At 40.6% G+C, this 18,038-nt stretch overlaps 2 protein-coding genes across 3 annotated transcripts in view; both read right to left on the bottom strand.

Annotated features, from left to right (window-relative positions):
• The window catches only part of plch1 (phospholipase C, eta 1), a 66,733-nt gene extending 53,744 nt beyond the window's left edge, over nucleotides 1-12,989 (bottom strand). The window contains exons 1-2 of the mRNA XM_074678899.1: nucleotides 12,845-12,989; nucleotides 4,881-5,004 (exon numbers count right to left, since the gene is read on the bottom strand). Of these exons, the coding sequence (XP_074535000.1) occupies nucleotides 4,881-4,959 (79 nt within the window). The 5' untranslated portion in view covers nucleotides 4,960-5,004; nucleotides 12,845-12,989. The remainder of the gene's footprint in view (nucleotides 1-4,880; nucleotides 5,005-12,844) is intronic.
• Nucleotides 12,990-14,348: 1,359 nt separating this feature from the next.
• c18h3orf33 (c18h3orf33 homolog (H. sapiens)) lies at nucleotides 14,349-18,009 on the bottom strand. Of its 2 annotated transcripts, none has more exons than XM_074679951.1 (5): nucleotides 17,830-18,009; nucleotides 16,812-16,871; nucleotides 16,343-16,502; nucleotides 15,391-15,551; nucleotides 14,349-15,257 (listed from the first exon to the last, which is right to left on the bottom strand). In XM_074679951.1, exons 1-5 carry the CDS (start codon nucleotides 17,965-17,967, stop codon nucleotides 15,003-15,005), a joined length of 774 nt encoding a protein of 257 aa, XP_074536052.1. In that variant the 5' UTR covers nucleotides 17,968-18,009; the 3' UTR covers nucleotides 14,349-15,002. The 2 variants fall into 2 exon arrangements, with proteins under 2 accessions (XP_074536052.1, XP_074536051.1); XM_074679950.1 differs by having other exon boundaries at nucleotides 14,350-15,260.
• Between the last annotated feature and the right edge of the window lie 29 nt (nucleotides 18,010-18,038).

The raw sequence follows: 18,038 nt of genomic DNA, 5'->3' as shown, positions 1-18,038 counted from the left end.
GCCTGTGTGTGCACGCTCATGTGTGCGCGCGCACATGTGTGTGTGTGTGTGTGTGTGTGTGTGTGTGTGTGTGTGTGTGTGTGTGTGTGTGTGTGTGTGTGTGTGTGTGTGTGTGTGTGTGCTAACGAGAGTGTGTGGGAGTATACATGTGAGGAGGGGGTTTAAGTATTGATGTTGACTGTCTCTGTACTGTTAAGGCTTCTTCTTTTTTCCTCCCAAACTCCGGCTGGATGACTGTGAGAAGATGGAGATACAGTATCTTTGCTAGCAGAGCCAGACTGCTGTGCACACTGTCTGATCTCTGCTGCTTCAAAATGAAATATAACTGCCTCTCTGGTGTTACATTTGGTGACACAGATGAAGCCTAAAAGTCTCACTGGGTATATCAACTTGAGCGAGCTTCTGGGTGGCTTGTTAAGTGCAGAGGGGATGGTCGATAATAATATAAAAATGAGTAGTTATGGATAATTTGGTCCTTTTCTTGATCAGACACAGTTTTACAGGGTGTTTAAAAACTGCCCAGATGCAGCTTGTGCATTGATATAACATGTTCTTTTACATTCACATGCTCTGTTTTTAATGGGGAGGAAATATGATGGGCCAGCAGCTAAGTCAACACTCAGTTACTCTTCTCATCAGTGAGATTCAATGTAAATGCAAATCAGGCTTCTTCTTAATCAACTGAAAAAGACAAAGAAGCATGTTAATAGACCTCAGGATATGAGAGGTGCAGAGCTAGTTAATGAAGAAAAATTATTGTGGCTGAACTGGTAATTACTAAAATGTGAGAATGGGTAAAGTTTGATTATTTCTGATGCTAAGATTTTGCTCCTAGTTCTTGAATATATATGTATATATAACTTTTTAAATCATGACAGAAAACTAGAAGCATTTCATAGACTTTGATTCTTGGTGCTGCAGATAGACAGTATGAGACAGAGGTGAAGTAATGTCTAAAATGCTTAAGTACTCCCTGAAATACGGAATTAATACCAAGATGAAACTCCAAGATGAAAAGATTTTGCCTAAACATGAAAAGACTTTAATTGAAGTCTTCATCTACTGATTTAGATACTAAATGCTTTTGGTGCTTGACTGATTTCAATATTCATACTGTTGGGTGGATTTTAAATGGTACCAATCACTTTGGAGAGGGAAGGAGGGGAGAGGAGATTGAAATAACCAGAAATTCTATAAAAAGAAGAATCGGGCTGAAAGGATGACAGTGTGTTCCTGTGGTGGCTGTAAGCTGTTTCTCTGCCCTAGGGCGACAGAAAATAAAAAGGCAAAGGCAAAGACAAAGGGGGTGGGGGGACATGCTGGGTTTCATCATCATCATCAGAACAGGAGGGGCACATGAGGAAAAACCCATTTTACATGGAAAAGCCATTTCCTCCATATGGAGGAGATAAGCAGCGATGCATGCTCATCCAAACCTGGCTTCCTCCATCGTTTTCATCGCTTTTAGCAAAGGGCTGATGATGGCATGCAACTCTTCTGGGCACAAGTGGTGGTAAAGAATAAAGAGCCATCCTATTTGTCCAGTGTAGCAGGCAGAGGCCTTCAGCTCTCATCACAGCACTCACAAAGATAAAGAAACACCGGGGCTATGGGGGTGAAGACTGACAGCTTGACACATCCTGAACAGTGATGCGCCACATTTTTGACAGCGTTCGGGAGAGAGCAAAAGGGTTTCAACTAATAGCCCTGGGACGGCTTGGGCTTCAATTTTGCCATCAAAGCTGGACCCAGAGCTGTGTCACGTTGAGTGGTGCTAACATGCCTTGCCTGGCTGTCCAATCCAGCTCTTTCTCTGAGCAATGTGGCATGTGGTGGTCAGGCTCTCAGGCACCTTCTCACCAACACATCCTATCAACATCTCAGAGGTCATTAAATTTCTGAAGGAGTTTACAGGCTTGTGAAGGGGGCTGCTCTTCCACACCTATCTGGGACTGAGGGCAGAGCAGGTCCTAACAGAGCGACAAATATAGAGGCTTTTCTGCCCCCTAGTGAAACGTATAAAGGGACATTTTCAGCACCAGGGACAGCTTCCTGCTTCTCCACTGCTGCTTCTCATCAGGAGCTCTGATATGAACTGACATGATGTGTTATGATAATTTCTCATAGGTATAGTCTGTCTGAGCAGTACAATGTTATTGACCCTGGAGTTTAAAATGAAAATGTTGAATCAAAGTAATTGTGCAAACTCCCACATGCATATTGACAATCCCCAATTAGTGTTTGAAGCAGATGGGGTTATGCAATGTCTCCATCAACAAACAAGCACACTGGACAGATTAGGCACTGTCTCTAGCCTTCTTGAAATGTTAGTGGGAATACAAAGGAATCTTGCATGCAGCACACACAGTGTTCTACTTAAGCTATAAGAGAAAGGCAGAATTAATCCTTAAAAAAATACTTAAAAAGATCTCTTACCCTTTTCCAAACTCAGATTTCTGCAAACTTCAAGTTCTGCCATTTAAGACTGAAGTTGTCGCCCTCACAAGCTTCCATGTGTTTTGCAAATCATTTTTAGATCCTGGATGTAGCAGGGTGAAAATCCATCAAAACATGCCAGACAGCTCAATTTTTCCATAAGGATTCACTAATCGTAAAACGCACGTCATATTGGTGAAGTGTCACTTTTTTAAAAATCCCAGAACAACGAGCCCAGAAAGCAGACTGCTCCTCAGCATCACTGAATGCTCTCTGCAAACCTCTCACATCCACAGGCTCCCCGCGCACATCCTCTCCTCTCACCAGGCGCAACACAGAGCCACGGCGTTAATCCGATTTCTCACGCGCTCGGCGGACAGACTGAGTGTGGCTGTTAATGAGCAAGAGCGCGAGACTGGCGCGGATTGGGTTAGAGTGAATGATAGCACGCGCAGCGGAGACTCAACCGCGGCTGAGTTGAGCATTTGGACAATTCATCAGCTTTGCCCGCCGGTCTGGCTCAGCTGTTTGGTGACAGTTTGAATTTCCCCACCAAAATGAACTCTTGTTTCTGATCCGCAATTCCTTTTTTAGCATCCTGGAGAACGAAAATCCCCCATTACACAGTAATGCCAATGCTATGACCCAGTTTACCCTCTCTAGGGCTGCAGGTTCCAAAAGACAAAAGGAGAGTCTGGGAGCCCAATAAATCTGCAGAAACATCATTAACAGGTATGAGTGTATTGGGGCTGTGTCACTTCCCTGATCAAAAATTGGTCGATTCAGAGCCCCTAGATTAGTCCTGATCATTGGTCCATACACTTAATTCAAGTTTTCAGAAGACAATTATAGAACCAGTCCACCACATGCACAGTTTAACTCAATGAGCCAGAGGCCAGGGCAACCAAATCGATTAGTGATGTCTGGAGGAATGAGTAAGACATGCCTGAGCCGCACTGTCACCCCCCACTGCTATGCTCATGTGTATATCGCTGGTGTGTGTGAGCTCCTCATGTGTACTTAAATATACTATTTGAGGCTTTCCTGTGAATTCCAACTTTAAGCGTAAATCTCTTCATCCACACCTGCCTGATCACAGACACTTCCTCCCCCCCCCCTTCAGACTGATTTATGTACCATGTCCAAACAAAAACCATCAGCCACCCTGTCATTAACAACCGACTGGGAGCAACTGGGAGGAAGAAAGAGAGGCGGAAAGAAGCAAAATCATGTGGAGGGAGGTGGTTCCCTCTGATGAGAAAAACCGCTGTTGAAGTCATGAACAGATTCAGATGGAGCCCAGTGCAATTTTCAGCACCAGACAAATGTAGCTTTTCTTGCTTATTCTCTCCTCTAGTTATCACATAATGTCTGTATAGGCTGCCAGATAAGCATCAGAATATGGTATCCTGAATGGTTTGTAAAGGCGTTTCAATCTCAATTTTATGGGACTTTATAAAAATGAATTCTCATTTCATGCTCAGTGGGCATCTAATTTTCATTTTCTGGAAGAAGAGTCAACTTTAAAGAAATACTTTACAAATGGATAAAAACTGAGAGAAATTGCCATCAACGTGATAACATCCTCTTTTCAAACCATGACAGAGAGGGAGACTGCTCACTTTCTGCATCAATCAGGTCAATCCATCATGCTCAGCCGAGAGCTGAAGCAGTCAAGCCTGATTTCTGTGACAGAGCAATCAGAAAGCATAGTCCGTCTACAGCAAAGGGTTAGAGCTGGCTGTAGAAAGCCAAGGTGAGCCTTCAAGTTGTGTGTGATCTTTGGGTGTGACAGAGGTTTTTCATTGATTTGTCTGGCAGATTGGGCGGTGAGTGGGCTTGCTCTTCGGACAGATACATCTTGATCAATTTGGTGGTCCTAGGTATCTTTCCAGGCAGATTTAAAAGGAAAAAATATGTCTTTTCACTGGTGTAATAATAAATTTCACGTAACGTTTTGCAACTTCTTTACATATCAGATTTCCTTCAGTTGCATGTAGAATAATAAACAAGGGCATAACTGCCCACATCCCTACATACTAAATGATACAATTTCTCACAATTTTCTTCACATGTTTCTGCTGTAATGCTACTAATGTGTGTGAACCTGCCATGGAAAAAATGTGCTGCAGCCTTTTTGTGCACAAAGGTATATTCTTTACTGCAAAACTCCACTATTTTCAGTCCTCTCTAAGCTCTAGTCACCATTTTCCATTTCTGTCACTGAGTCACAGAAAATTTTGGGCAACAACAGAAGAAAGGTTTTATTGATTTCACAAGACTGTATTCTTTCTAAGCTGACTGCAGTGACAAGCCTGTATTGAGTTTTGAAGGTTCAATAGTGAACACGAGTCTCCCTCTACTGTTCACTCCTATGACATGCAGTTATCAAAAGTGACATGTACTGTATTATCCTCTACTGTGATATAGTGTGAAATATTTACCGTGAAAGGTGCTGTTGTCTGTGAGGAAGTGTCGGCGGTACTGTGGCTCTCCTTTTCTATTCACCACCCAGGAACTCATGGTGGGACGAGGAGAAGTGATGAGTAGAATGAACACACCAGTAACCTAGAAAGGAAGAGAAAATTAAACCAGTTTAATCAGAGGTGTCACTACAGGAAAGTGTAATTCAATCCAATATGTGAGATCGGATCTATAATAAAAAAAAAAAAAAGTTGTCAGCTGCTCCTTTTTGAAATTGCTGTATGAAGATTATGACTGGTAAGGTTTTTAAGAAAAATGGCAGCTGGCACTGTCAGCTGTCATTTTTTTTTCCTTCACAGCAGGGGGAAGACGTGAGGACAGATATTGATATAACATATATAGTGAGCAAATGCAACTTGAAACATTTTGTTGTCTTAATAATGTGTAGGGGCAACAGAGGTATGTTGCTTCAAAGACAGCTTTATAATCAAGGAAGCATTGAGGTGAACAACAAAACATGTACAGTAGTTCCATTGTAGCTGTTATTAAAGGACACAGAATCATCAGCATGTGTTTGCATCTTGTAGAAGACCTGAAGTATGGGGAAAAATATAAAATTATTCATGTTTTCAGTTTCAAACATTGATTGAATAAATTGTGTTAAAGGAATTTTGCGTGGTTGCTAATTTTTGAATATACATTTTTCAATCTTGAGTACCCCCCTGGAGTGCCCTCGCATACACACAAGGGTTCAAGTACCCCCATTTGAGAACCACTATCTTGAACTTGTAGACACCCCTGAATCTTACTCTTCTGTAAATTGATCAAAACAGCAGTTCTGAAAATAACACAAGATCTTCACTGCATCTTCATGAAATTTTCTGAATTTATTTGGTCATCTCAGAAGGATCTCTTAACTGTTAACCATGATATGCTAGAAGGACGGGCCTCGTATACCAAGGCCACCCTAACTGGCCTCCAGAAAGCTGGCCGATCAAACAAAAGGAGGTTTATGAAGCAGGGAGCCTTAAGGAGAGAGCAGCTAAAGAAATGACAGAGGCATATTAGAGCCTGAAATGTAACAACAACCTGAAATGTAACAATGACCAAAATGTAATTCTTTAAAAGTACTTAAGCCAGAAATATAATAACTGATAGATAATGTAACAAATGTGAGCCGAGTTTTTACAAAAAGTTACTACATTTTGGGTTTTGTTATATTTTTTTAATTACATTTCGGTTCGTTGTTACATTTTGGGTCATTGTAACAATTCAGGCTCAGCAATTTGTTACATTTTGGGTCATTATTACATTTTTTTCTTACATATTAGTTCATTGTTACTATTTGTGTCATTGTCATATTTTAGGCTCCACCAAGGCTGAAATATGAGTTTCCCAATATTTTTTTATAGAGCACTTAACAAAAAAAAAAAAAAAAAAAAAAGATTAACAAGGCAAACTCAGGCTCCCCTGATGTGACAATAAACTCGAACTCCCGGTCCTTACTGGATGGAGAGCCCAGACATATCAGAGATGCATATGTCACCAATATAAGGGGGAAAAATGAGGGTTTTTTTCACTGTTAATCACTTAAAGCTACAGTAGGGGTCCAAAAGGCACAGTATTAAGCCTAAAAAAGAAGCACACTGCCCCTTTTTAATCTTTAGGAACATGAGAGTGGAAGCACAAATGCCTCTGATCAGCTATTTAGAACTGTGGTTATGCCCTCCTTAGAGCATTTAACTGTCAACCAGCCAGGTTTTGTCCTGCACGCCTTTCCTACTCTCTTTGAATTTAACATCTCTCTCTCCATGAGCTCTCATTTATCTTCTCTCTGATTCTCCTCGCCATTGTTCCTGGATTCCCAATTTTACACTACTTTCTTCTGATCACTTTTCACTGCTACCCCTTCAGTTTCACTTCTCAGAGTTCCCCACCTGTTGCTAATCTGTCTTTCTGTGATTTACTGCCTCCCACAACCCACACACACACACACACACACACACACACACACACACACACCGGAGACTAGGAGATGTATGGAGGAGGGTTCGGAGCCTGTAGGACAGTTATTGGTGTCTGGTGCCGGTTTGCCTCAGTCGCGCTGGCTGAGGGGTCAAGTATCTTTGAGGTGAAAGCACTTCCCTCTGACCCCACCGCCATATCACTTAAATTCACAGAAGCCTGGACTAGCAATTTTTTTTCTGTTCCTTTAAATAATGAAGGAAGATCCTTTTTTATCATCAGTAATATTTTATTATTATTGATTAAATATTAAACTGTACTCTGGAGACTGAAAGTTGGAGCTGGTGCAGAAAGTTAACTTTCTAAGAAATTTAAAAGTGGGGAAGTCAGAGTCTGCAAAAAAAAACTTGATGGCCAAATAAGAAACTTTGCAAGAAAAGAAACAGGATGAAAGTGCTTTATGAAAAAAGTAGCAGGACCTTTAACAGCTATAAATGTGTTTTCTGTCTCCTTCAGCAAACATTTAAACATTACTTTTAGCAAATAATTTTTTTAATCATGTACATTTTCTGTTAGGAAGTTAAAAATAGTTTCTTATCTCCAATATCAGCATGGAGCTATATTCCAGAGTTTTCCCTGAGGCTTTTCAACTCTCCTCAACCTTTTGTGTCACAGCTGCTTTGTGCTCACTGTAGCTTGTCCCCTTGTGGCTTCATGCTTAATTATAGAATAATGTCTCTAAATGACTGTTTGTTTTCATAACACAGTCTAAATTAGAGATGGAAGCCCAGCAGAGGAACATGACTGGAGACAGTAATGAGAAGTCTGAAAATACAGCTGGCTTTTATGAAGTCACATGGCAAGAGGAGGTCACATGTTCCAGGTTGTGAGCATTGACTGTAAAAATGGACGTCCTCTCACTCTGCTTGATGTGAGGCTGCCACAACAACTTCTCAGCCAGGTGACTGGCTGCAGTATGAGTGAAAACAATGTCTCCCAAGTCATTTCAGATGAGGTCAAACTTAAAATAACAAACAATTAACAGACCTGAAAAAAATGTTTCTTAGATCTGTACGCTGTGATGATAAAAAGATATTATTGGGCTGCCTTGTGTTCCCGTCCTCTTTTTTTTCTGCAAAGTTATTAGACCTTGATAATGGGATTTTACATTGTCTAAATGATGATTGACAGCTTCTGTTCTTGCATACTTTTTTGGGATTAGTAAGATATGTCAGGAGGGAGAGCCAAGAACATATTACACTCTCAAAAGAAAAAAATATATGTTTTTTTTTTGTCACCCAGATTCTCTCAGATCCTCTTAGAGTCCCTTATAGTCTCTACTGCGCAGACTCTGGCTGAACAATGGCTGCCTTTTTGAGTTAGAGGCGCTGACAGAGGTATTATGGCTTCAAAGCCATACGGTGGTAAAAGGCAGAGCCACGTCATCCATGCTTTACACAGTCTATGGTTATGAGCTTTAGCAATGCTGCACATAGACATTCATCTAGTATAATAATGACCCAAGTGGTAGCTTTATTAATCATGCTGCATTTTGTTTGAATTTGGTTAAAACTGAGTCAAACATAAAAAGGAAAAAAATCCACTTTCTAAAAATGAGTGGTGTGCTCCACTGGGAGCTTGATTGACTTAACATTTTGTTTTAATGTCTGTGTTTCTTGGACTCAGATGCACTGTTATTAATATTACTGTTTATAGCAGGTTCCTGTTCCTGATGCAGAGTAATGATGCTGATCATCAGCAGGGACCATATGGAAATGCTGATTCAAGTGGCGGGCTCCAAGTTGCCTCACTAACAGCTATAAGGCCCCTGTCAGTAACATGAGCTGAGCTGAGCCTCTGATTGGACAATGTCATGATTTTAATATCTTTTAACCTATAATATCTCCTACACTGATGAATTAGAAAAGAATCCCCTTCAATCCTATCTGTTGTATGTATATAATATGTGGTGGCTGATCTTTCTGCGGCCAGCCTCTAGTGGAGACTCGTAGAACTGCATCTATGTCCATGTGTCCATATTTCAGACATTTCTGTAATAAAAAGTACAATGAAAAAAATATTGTCAACAAACCAAACTTGTGAAGTCATGAGTGTATCAGTGAGTGTGAGTCAGTAAAACGACCCAGCCTCTCTTCTCTGGGTTGCGTGTAACACAAGCAGCCTTCTCATCTATAGGAGGGCCCAAACCTCAGGGGACTACAGTCTGTTCTTTCCAGTCTATCAGGCTACTGAAAACAGCTTAAAATAAATGTTTCGCTGCCAGACTTTCTGGTGACTCACTCTATCTCAGGCCTCTGCAGGAAGTAGGTCGAGGATGCCCCCAAGTTAAAAAAAAAAAAAAAAAAAGACTAACAATCAAAGGGGGTAATACAGTCTGAAATGGGTGGGTGATACATTGAAGTACTTCACTGTTTAAGTCTGACCTAAATGGTGGACACAAGTTTTTATCATCTTTTGCTGTGTACAGGCTGCTGGGGCTAAGCTCAGTTACAGTGGATGTACAGAATGAGTTGTAAGCTTGGTGGTAGAAAGAAAGGAGGCGGGTCTTGTGAGATTACCTTAAAATGAAGTTCAAAAATTGCCCAAGAATGGGTAATTGTTAGTTTTGGGAACAGAAATTAGTCCCAGAGAAATAGAAACATTAAGCCCACACTCTTACTTCACTCTTACTCAGTGCCACAGGAACATTTTTAAACTACACTGTTATCATCAATTAGTGATCATCAGGTGAAAGTACTGGTAATTGTCACATGTTGGTCTGCAACAGGTTGAAATTTTGTCTTTTACACAGGCAGCTGTGTTATTGATTAAGAGAGCTCAGATTTAAATGGAGCAAAGCAGTGCTGATTTATAGTATTTAGTGGTCTAATTGGGTTACGTGATAATAATCAGCCCTCATAAGTTCACCTCTATACACAACAATGGTCCCCTCATGACACAGAGAGCAGCATCTGTCACCCTGTATTGACACATGCCAACCAACACTCTTTGCAGACATGATTAATGAGACATTCAGTGCTTGCTCTCTGTTCTGTGACCAGCTGCCATAAATGCTGAGTGACCATGTTCACCATTACAAAAAAAAATCCATAAACCCTCTCAGAAATAAATGTAAAGCACATGCTTCTTTTTGATATAGTGGTATTCCTCTGTATTCACTCAAGTCAACTGAGATGTTGACAAGCCTGTAACCCACCTTGAAGTTGCAAGGAGTCAATGAGTAGCTTGTAATTGCTTGTCAGGCTGCTATCAGAACTCAGAGTAAACAGTCTTGGTATGCTGATGGCTAGACAGATGGTTTCACGCTATAATCTGAGTGCTCCATGACCCACTACCTCATTTAAGCACAGGCTGTAAAGGCAACAGCCAGGACAAGAAAAAGGGAATTGTGATTTATGAAAGAGTAGAGTCAGGATGGTTAGACAACTATTTTTCCATAAGACACATATAGAGAATTTAAATTAAGGCACTGAAACAATTCATTTTGTAACTTTTGGTCAGTTTATCATTGTGTTTTATTCATTGTGCATTTTTATGCTGAAACACAAGGGCTATAACTGATTCTTAAATTTTTTTCTTTATTGATCACTTGAATATTTTTTTGTTAATAATTTCTTTAATTAAGCTCAACTAATTCAAAAAAAAATGATGTACAGCTGATTTAAATTTCCCAGAGTTGACCCATTTGCACAGTCATTGATAAACTCAGAGAAAATCAAAACTGTCAGAGGTCCATGATCAAAATATCATTCAATCAATGATTACTTTCAGCTTTATGAACAGCTATATGCTTTCAACATGCAGGCTCCAAGGGGAATGAAAAGAAAGTTTTAACATCTAAATAGTGTCTGGCCTGTGCTGCTTCAGTAGGCCTTTGACCTGATAAGGATACAGGGTGAACCTGGAGGCTGTGAGGTTACAGAGGGGTCAGGGTTTTGTTACACAGGGGCAGCCGCTAGGCTATCTGAGCTTGTCAACAGGCCCTTTATTAATGATGGGCACAGTGGAATCTCTTCCGATGAGTGTCCGAGCTCATTCACTTACAGCTTAGGAGATCTCTGGTGTTTATAAAGCTGAGGACCTGAATTGTTTGTATAGAGCAAAGAGATCTCAAAGCTTCTGTTGAGAAATATTGAGCTGTGCACCAAGTCTCTAAAACAGCTCAATATACTACAGCTCTTGCCACTTGTGACATGGACACAGGTCAAGAATGTTTTACATGACAGGAAATGCAGATAGAGTTTACGTGTATCTCTACATTTCAGTAACATTAGTGCCCTCTAGTGTGTTTTCGGCTGCTCGACGGATTGTGACCTGGTAGTGCCCTTAACTGACACCTGGCCACATGAACATGCCCATTTTTCTCACTAAGAAAGAACAAGTAGACAAAAAAAACTGGGCACTGAGTGTGATATTTTAACTGCTGCTTAGCCCGTGTGTGTGGCAGAACACGAGTGTGGCGGGGCGTCTTGCTTTACCGTGTAGTTGATGGGTGGGAAGGTCACAAGTCAAACACCCTGATCTATTTGAAGCAGACACGCTCCTCAAAAATCCCTCCTCCTGTTCTTTCCTTTTACTTTTTGACTTTATGGCTCTGGGCTTAGACTGCCTGTTAAATATCACCAAGAAACAGGACCATTTTTTTCCAGCAGTTCATACACAGGTCTTATTTACCAGTGCTGAACATTCATGAGAGTGAATGTGTTATACTGGCCTCTGAAATACAGTAGTACAAAGTGACAGCTTGTTTGAAATGTGAAATAATTTACACGTCAACAGTTTTCTTCATTCTCTTTTTTTCCTTTCCACTGAGAAACTTTAATAATTCATGAGGGATCACAGCACCCACAAAGACTCATGTTTCCACTCCTACAACCCAACACCAGCAAGCTGATACACTGCTCACAATACTTCAAGTCACTGAATAACAAGGGAGTCACTTTACAGCTCAGGCATTCCTGCACACACACACACAGCATCATAACTGCATGTGCATGTGTGGTTACATGAAACGCAGAAGTTGCTGCAAAAGTGTTTATTGTGACAGCAGGCGGGAGCATACATCTGTCTCATTCAGAGCAGTTATTACTCAATTCCACCTGCACTAGAAGTAATTAGATCTGGAGGCCCTAATGTGTGTGTCAGTTTACACATAAGCTTCACCAGCTCCACCTGACAAAGGCTTTCCTTGTATCCTGTATGACATGTTGACTACAGTGTGTCAGGTATATCAGGCAGAAGCAAAGATGGACAATTAACCTTTGTGTGTTTTGGGTGCATTTCAGCGATTCACACCATTTCTCTGTCTCTTTAAATCTCTTTGTCTTTCACACCCAGGCCCAGCTTCACACAGCCACTCAAATCAAATCAAAAAAATCCCCAAGGACCCTGCTCTCGGACGGGGGAGTGCCCCATCTCTTTCTCTCTAGGATGGCTACCGGCTGAGTGTAATAAAGGCCTTTGTTAAGCTGCCCTGCTGCAAATCTCTGTTGTTGAAGCACAATGGGAAAGAGCACCAAAATGTGAAATACATTCAGCAGATAATATAACATTGATCATACAGATAAATCATTTATCCTGGTGAAATAAAAAAAAAAGGAAGTGAAGGACACATAAAAGTGATTACATGTGATCAGGCAATGTGGTTGTCAAAACAATCCAAGAAAGAGAAATTGTTGGAGCTGGATTGCCTGAAGCTCACCTGGAGAGGTGCAATAAAGATAAGGATTCAAATGTCATAAGTTTGTATTGAACAGAGCCTTTGTTTAGTCACACAGGTTAAGCAGGTGCACATCTGCCTGGATACTGTGTACAGTATCCTAACAACAGCAAATTTAAAGTGACAGCTAACGCTACTCTGTTAGCTGCCCTCAGAGAAATGTATTTACCTCCTTCTAAACTATCTTCTCAAGTGAGTAAGATTTACTGTAAAGTACAGGATGTCATGCTGTCTGTCTGAGAACACAATGCCATGAGTCACATCAAGTATCACACTTACTTCTGTCACTTTGAAATCACGTTGATGCTTCCTCAGAAAGTGTTGCCACTTTCAGTGAAAGAGTGGTCCCACAGGCTGTGAATGTCCATGGCACAGGGAGAGTAGCACACATGTCACGAAAGTAAGAGATAGTCCCAGCAGTGTCCCAACAACTTCACTGGTGTGGGCAAGCACCCTCCACTACATCAAGCAGGGTGCCTTTTCAAATGACTACTACAAGTGTGGGGCCAGTGGAGTCTGGAAAACTTGGCATGGATTTTTGGAGTGGACTATTTTCTGCATGGCTTACCTTGAGATTTGTCCCTCCCACTCAAAATTAGAAAATCAACAGAAAGGCAAATACATTTTTTCTTTATTTTATTATATTTCATTTTTTATTTTCATTATAATGCCATCTTTTAAAATATGATAACTTTATCACCCTTTATACCATTTTTAAGAAAAATATCTGACATTTGAACCAGTTTTCATAATATGTACACCCATTATTTTGCATAAAGGTATTTTGAAAATGATCTTAAAAGCTAGAGGTAAAAAAAAAAAAAAAAAAGTCTCACCTAAAGCTTTTTTTCTATAAAATTGTAAGATTTTAATCCCTGGAAAAGCATCTTCAGGCTTTAAATTTAAACAGTTGGCTTATTATTTTCAACTTCAACACTGCTACTCTTTATTTTTCTGGTCAAGTTCTCATCTTTGATTACCTTCAGTGAATTTAACATTTGCACCAATATGACGTTATCATATGCAAAGAGACAAGCCACACACAGTAAAGGCAGTCATAAAAACATAAATAACATAAACTGGTCCCCTGTAATCTCTCTCCTCCTTCCCCTCTGCTCTCTCGGCCTCAGCCATGGTTTCCCTCCCACTCCTCCCCCTCAGTGACAGTTCAAAGTCTGGCAGCAACAGCCACCAGGCTGAAATGCACCTTACAATTTAAACCCGCTCACCAATCACGAGCCTCCTCAGCCGTAACAGTCGCTTGTAACATTTGCACAACAAAAGAAGGGCTAGCTGATTCATCAGTCCCCTCCCTCCTCCTTTCCCTCACTCCCTTTCCCTTCCCCTGTGACTCCTCCTCTCCTGCCTTTGTGCTTGCACCCAAAATCCCCTTCTCTCCCTGTGACCCTCCTCCCCCTTTTTGCACTAATCTCCTTGCACCCAGTGGATTGACTGCTTCAGTTCTTCTCCTCACTGCACCGAGACCCCCTCACCCTGCACCCCACAGGACACTCATCAGTCTGGCCTCATTTGCAGGCCTCCCTCCTGCTCCTCTGTCTTGTGTAGATAAAAAAAATCAAAGCACATGGGAGCACAAGATGTGATTGCAGCAATGGACTTGAAACAACAATCACATGGGCATAATCCTTGATACAATGGATATTTGCAGTTGGTCATATTTTCATGACCAATGGATATGACCCAAATCAAAAACAGAAATCATATTCCAATATAATGTTGTATTTTTCATTTTCATCTCTTCAATAAAACCATACTCTCTGACGGGACAGTTCACAGACTGGGTCTCTTCTGATTCTGTTCAAGCACTTAAATGCTCTAATAACCTGGTTGCATTACATCTAAAGGAGCCTTTTTATGGGCACTTAAAGACCCCCACACATACACACTCTTTGCAAGGTTCCCATGGGGTGTGAGGGTGGCCAATATAGGTTGGCCTTTGCTTGGCTTTGTATTTCACATTGAGTGTTTCCACAGCAACAGAGGTCTCAGAGAGGGACAAGTGGACCCCCCTCTTCATTTTAAAGAACATTAACATACCCCGCCCCCATCTTCTGTTTAGTGGGTGTCCCAATCCCAAACACACGCACAGAGGAGCAGTGCTTAACTGAGGTTTAAAGGGGTGTGTGAAAGCTAAGGCTGCAAAGTTAGATTTTTCTTTTTATTATTTTAAATGGATACACAGTTTGAAAAAGCAACAACAAACAACGGATGGACGTAAAGAAAATATTAGTGTTTTCTAACATTTAAGTACCACATCTGTCAAACAACAATGGCTGGTGATGAATGGCACTTTATAAACTGGAGTAAGACTTTTAAACTCTGTCGAACTAAACATAAAAAAAGATTTTTAAAAAATATTTTTTGCAAAACGTGTGTTTGATTTTCAAAGAGGTCAACAATTCTGTCGCTTGTTGCATCAAGTCCTCTTAAAGATCCTTCCCATCAGTCTGAAGAAAGTGCTGTCCATCACAGCCTTACAGACCCTCTGCCATAGGCTGTCCTGCTTCCACAGTCCCCTCCCCTTCTTCTCAGCTTTGACCTCTGCTCTGTGCAGGCGTTTGTGGAGACGCCAGTAGAGCCGAGAATCTGGCAGAACTCCGACAATAGGTGCAGTGCGAGCCAGGCCGAGCCTCAGGACCTCTTCATTCACACAGTAGCTCCACACTGAACCCTGCTGGAGGGAGGAAGGGAGACATGAGAAGTGCACTCTTTTTCATTATGGCTATAAATGCATCAAAGTGATAAGGCTTGTGTTTCACATGATGATGAATCCCTTTCTTTTGTGTAAAGAGTTTATTACTCACTTTGCTCTGAGAGATCAGACAGTGTAGCGTCTCATTCTCTCGGCTGATGAGTTTTAGCCAAACTGTCTGCGAAGGGGTCAAGTTCTTCTGCAGCCATTCCTTGCCCTCTGGAGTCAGCTCCACTCCAGCAAGATGCACTGGCATGGGAGATGTGTGTACAGCTAAAGACAATGATAAGAAGGCTGTTTACTACATTGGCTGCGTTGGAGGTCAAGGATGATTCTTTGTGGTATCACCCTTACCTGTATAAACAAAATGTCATTTTACCCTACCCTTGTATCTTTACCTTTTGGAGCACTGATAAAGATGAGGGATTGATTCGATATTTATTCTGATTCTTGTAGAGTTCCACGTGCTATATGTGTTTGAGTTTTTGATGTATAATAACTTTACTTGTCATTAAACAGGCTGCAATCAGAAAAGATGCATCGTAAAATACTAGTATTATCACTCTACACTGGAATATATTTCATAAAACAATAAATTAGTAATACAGCAAACTTGGAGTCATCTGAAAATCGGATGTCTTGGAATTCTGTTTGTGTATGCTCCTAATAGATGGGTCTGACCAGATTTAGAATGTTAGTGATCAAGTAGGACTTGAGAAATATTTCAAAAAGCCAGACAAGCAAACAAGCTGTACAGTCATGAAGGTCAGGAGACCTTCATGGTAGAGTGCTGATAAAGCACTCTAAACATTGTATTACAGAGTAAATACCATGATTCGATAAAACAGATAACAAGCTTAACTGTCACTCTTACTCATGAAAAGATGATCCAATGTAACTTGGTTTGACAGAACAACAAAAATGACATTTGAGGCATGATAAGATCAAAGATGACAATTTTCAAGGGGTCATTCTGGCGTAGAGAAGCACTCAAGCTGCTAGCTCAGTGTGTTTGTAAATGTGTGCATGCCCTCATAATTTCACTCATTATCACCCCAGAATACCTTTGTGTTTTGACAGTAATGGAGAGAGAATTGGGACATATATCGGTAGATGTTCCACTTGGAGTCCTCTCTCTGAGACTGAATAGACTTTCCCACGAAGACTGACATTTTTCTCAATAAAACGAGCAGGGATCTCGGATGCTGCTTGGAATTTGGTGATCTAGAGTGATGAAATAAATAAAATTAGTGGCATTTCAAGTTATGTTAGGAGTAAGATATCTAAAAATCCTGTAAAAATACAAAATAAGATTAGGCATTGAGTGGATCAGTAAGAAGTCAGGCTTTTAGTCGACAAGAATCAATAAATTCTCCACTTTACTAAGGAATGTGTGGGGCACATTGGGCCTGACACAAAATGAACACAATGCTTATTTTCTTCATGGACACAAATGAAACAAAAGATTTAAGTTTTTTGAACAGATTGTTTAGAAACGTTACACAGATCTTTGCATCAGACAGTCTGTCTTACCAGTTTGATACTCCTTGCAATGACAATAACCCCAACAACTGCCAGTCCAGTGCTTATATTCTGATAGAGAGACAAGAAAAAATATAAGTTTGGAAATAATCATTAAGTCATCCAACACTATCAATACAGCACCATATCAGGACTAGAATTAGCCCATGACACTGGAAATGGGCACTATGCAACAGATTTAGACTGTACTCTTTGTCATTACATTCACGCAAACATAGCTTATTCATGTTGAGTGAATGGTTGAAAAAAGGGGAGGGATACACAGGCTGAAAGCTGGGACAGAATTAGACTAACTAATCAGACATTTGAACTGAGATACTCTGCTGGCGAGTCAGCAAGAGCTGATTGATTAGGGAAGACCCTAAATGGGGATACTTAACTAGATTTCAGATTACAAAAAATCATATTTCTGGGGGGGGGGGGGACAATACTTCTATTTACATCAAATTTTATTTTTTATTGTAGATATTTTCATGGTTATTTTCCTTTTTCAAAAGACTCCTGATTCCTAGTTAGAAACCTATGTAATGTTGTGGAATATGTCCAAAGCAGGACATTAAAAGTTATTATTACTATTATTTATTTTTATTTTTTTTCATGCAGATTATATAACAAATGGCATCAAGTTGAGACACTAAGAGTACCTTTCAAAAATGATAAGGCATGGATGTTTTAAGGCAATTTGGATGAGCTAGGATTTAATGAGTTTTTCATCCAGTGGACTGTACATGTGGTTATTTCTGCGTATTGTCTCAAATAAGCGTGTAAAATACTTAACGTGGGAAGTAAACGTTTTTTAAGAGTATTAACTACTTTAATAAGTCTCCTTAGTGTATCTTGTCAAGAGTTTTTCGAGAAGGGGGACAACAAGAACATAATGTGCTGCCCTGCAGACACCTAAAGTCACATTTCACAAGGAGATGCAGGTGTCTCCCATACAATCCTGCAGTGACCCTGTTACCGTATTGCTCCATGCATCACCAGGTTTTCACACAAAGGAGTCGCCTACCCGCACAAGTGTTAAATTATCATCTGCGAACTGTGATATTAAAGACACGATGTTATGTGTCGTCTGGTCTCCTTGCTGTCTTTGTTGTCTGTCTTTCGCTGCTTCCTCAGTTTCTGTTTCTCTGGAAGACTCCGGCATGTTGACATTTTCTCTCGACGCATCTGACGCTCCGCCTGTTTGGGAGGGACGTACGCTGGTGTGAAGTCTCC

This window comes from Halichoeres trimaculatus, unplaced genomic scaffold (assembly GCF_033239565.1).
Source record: "Halichoeres trimaculatus isolate MK-OKI-2021-1 unplaced genomic scaffold, fHalTri1.1 fHalTri1_scaffold_9, whole genome shotgun sequence".
NCBI lineage: Eukaryota > Metazoa > Chordata > Actinopteri > Labriformes > Labridae > Halichoeres > Halichoeres trimaculatus.
Note: the sequence above shows the minus strand (reverse complement) of the source record. Positions and strands in the feature narration are given on the sequence as shown.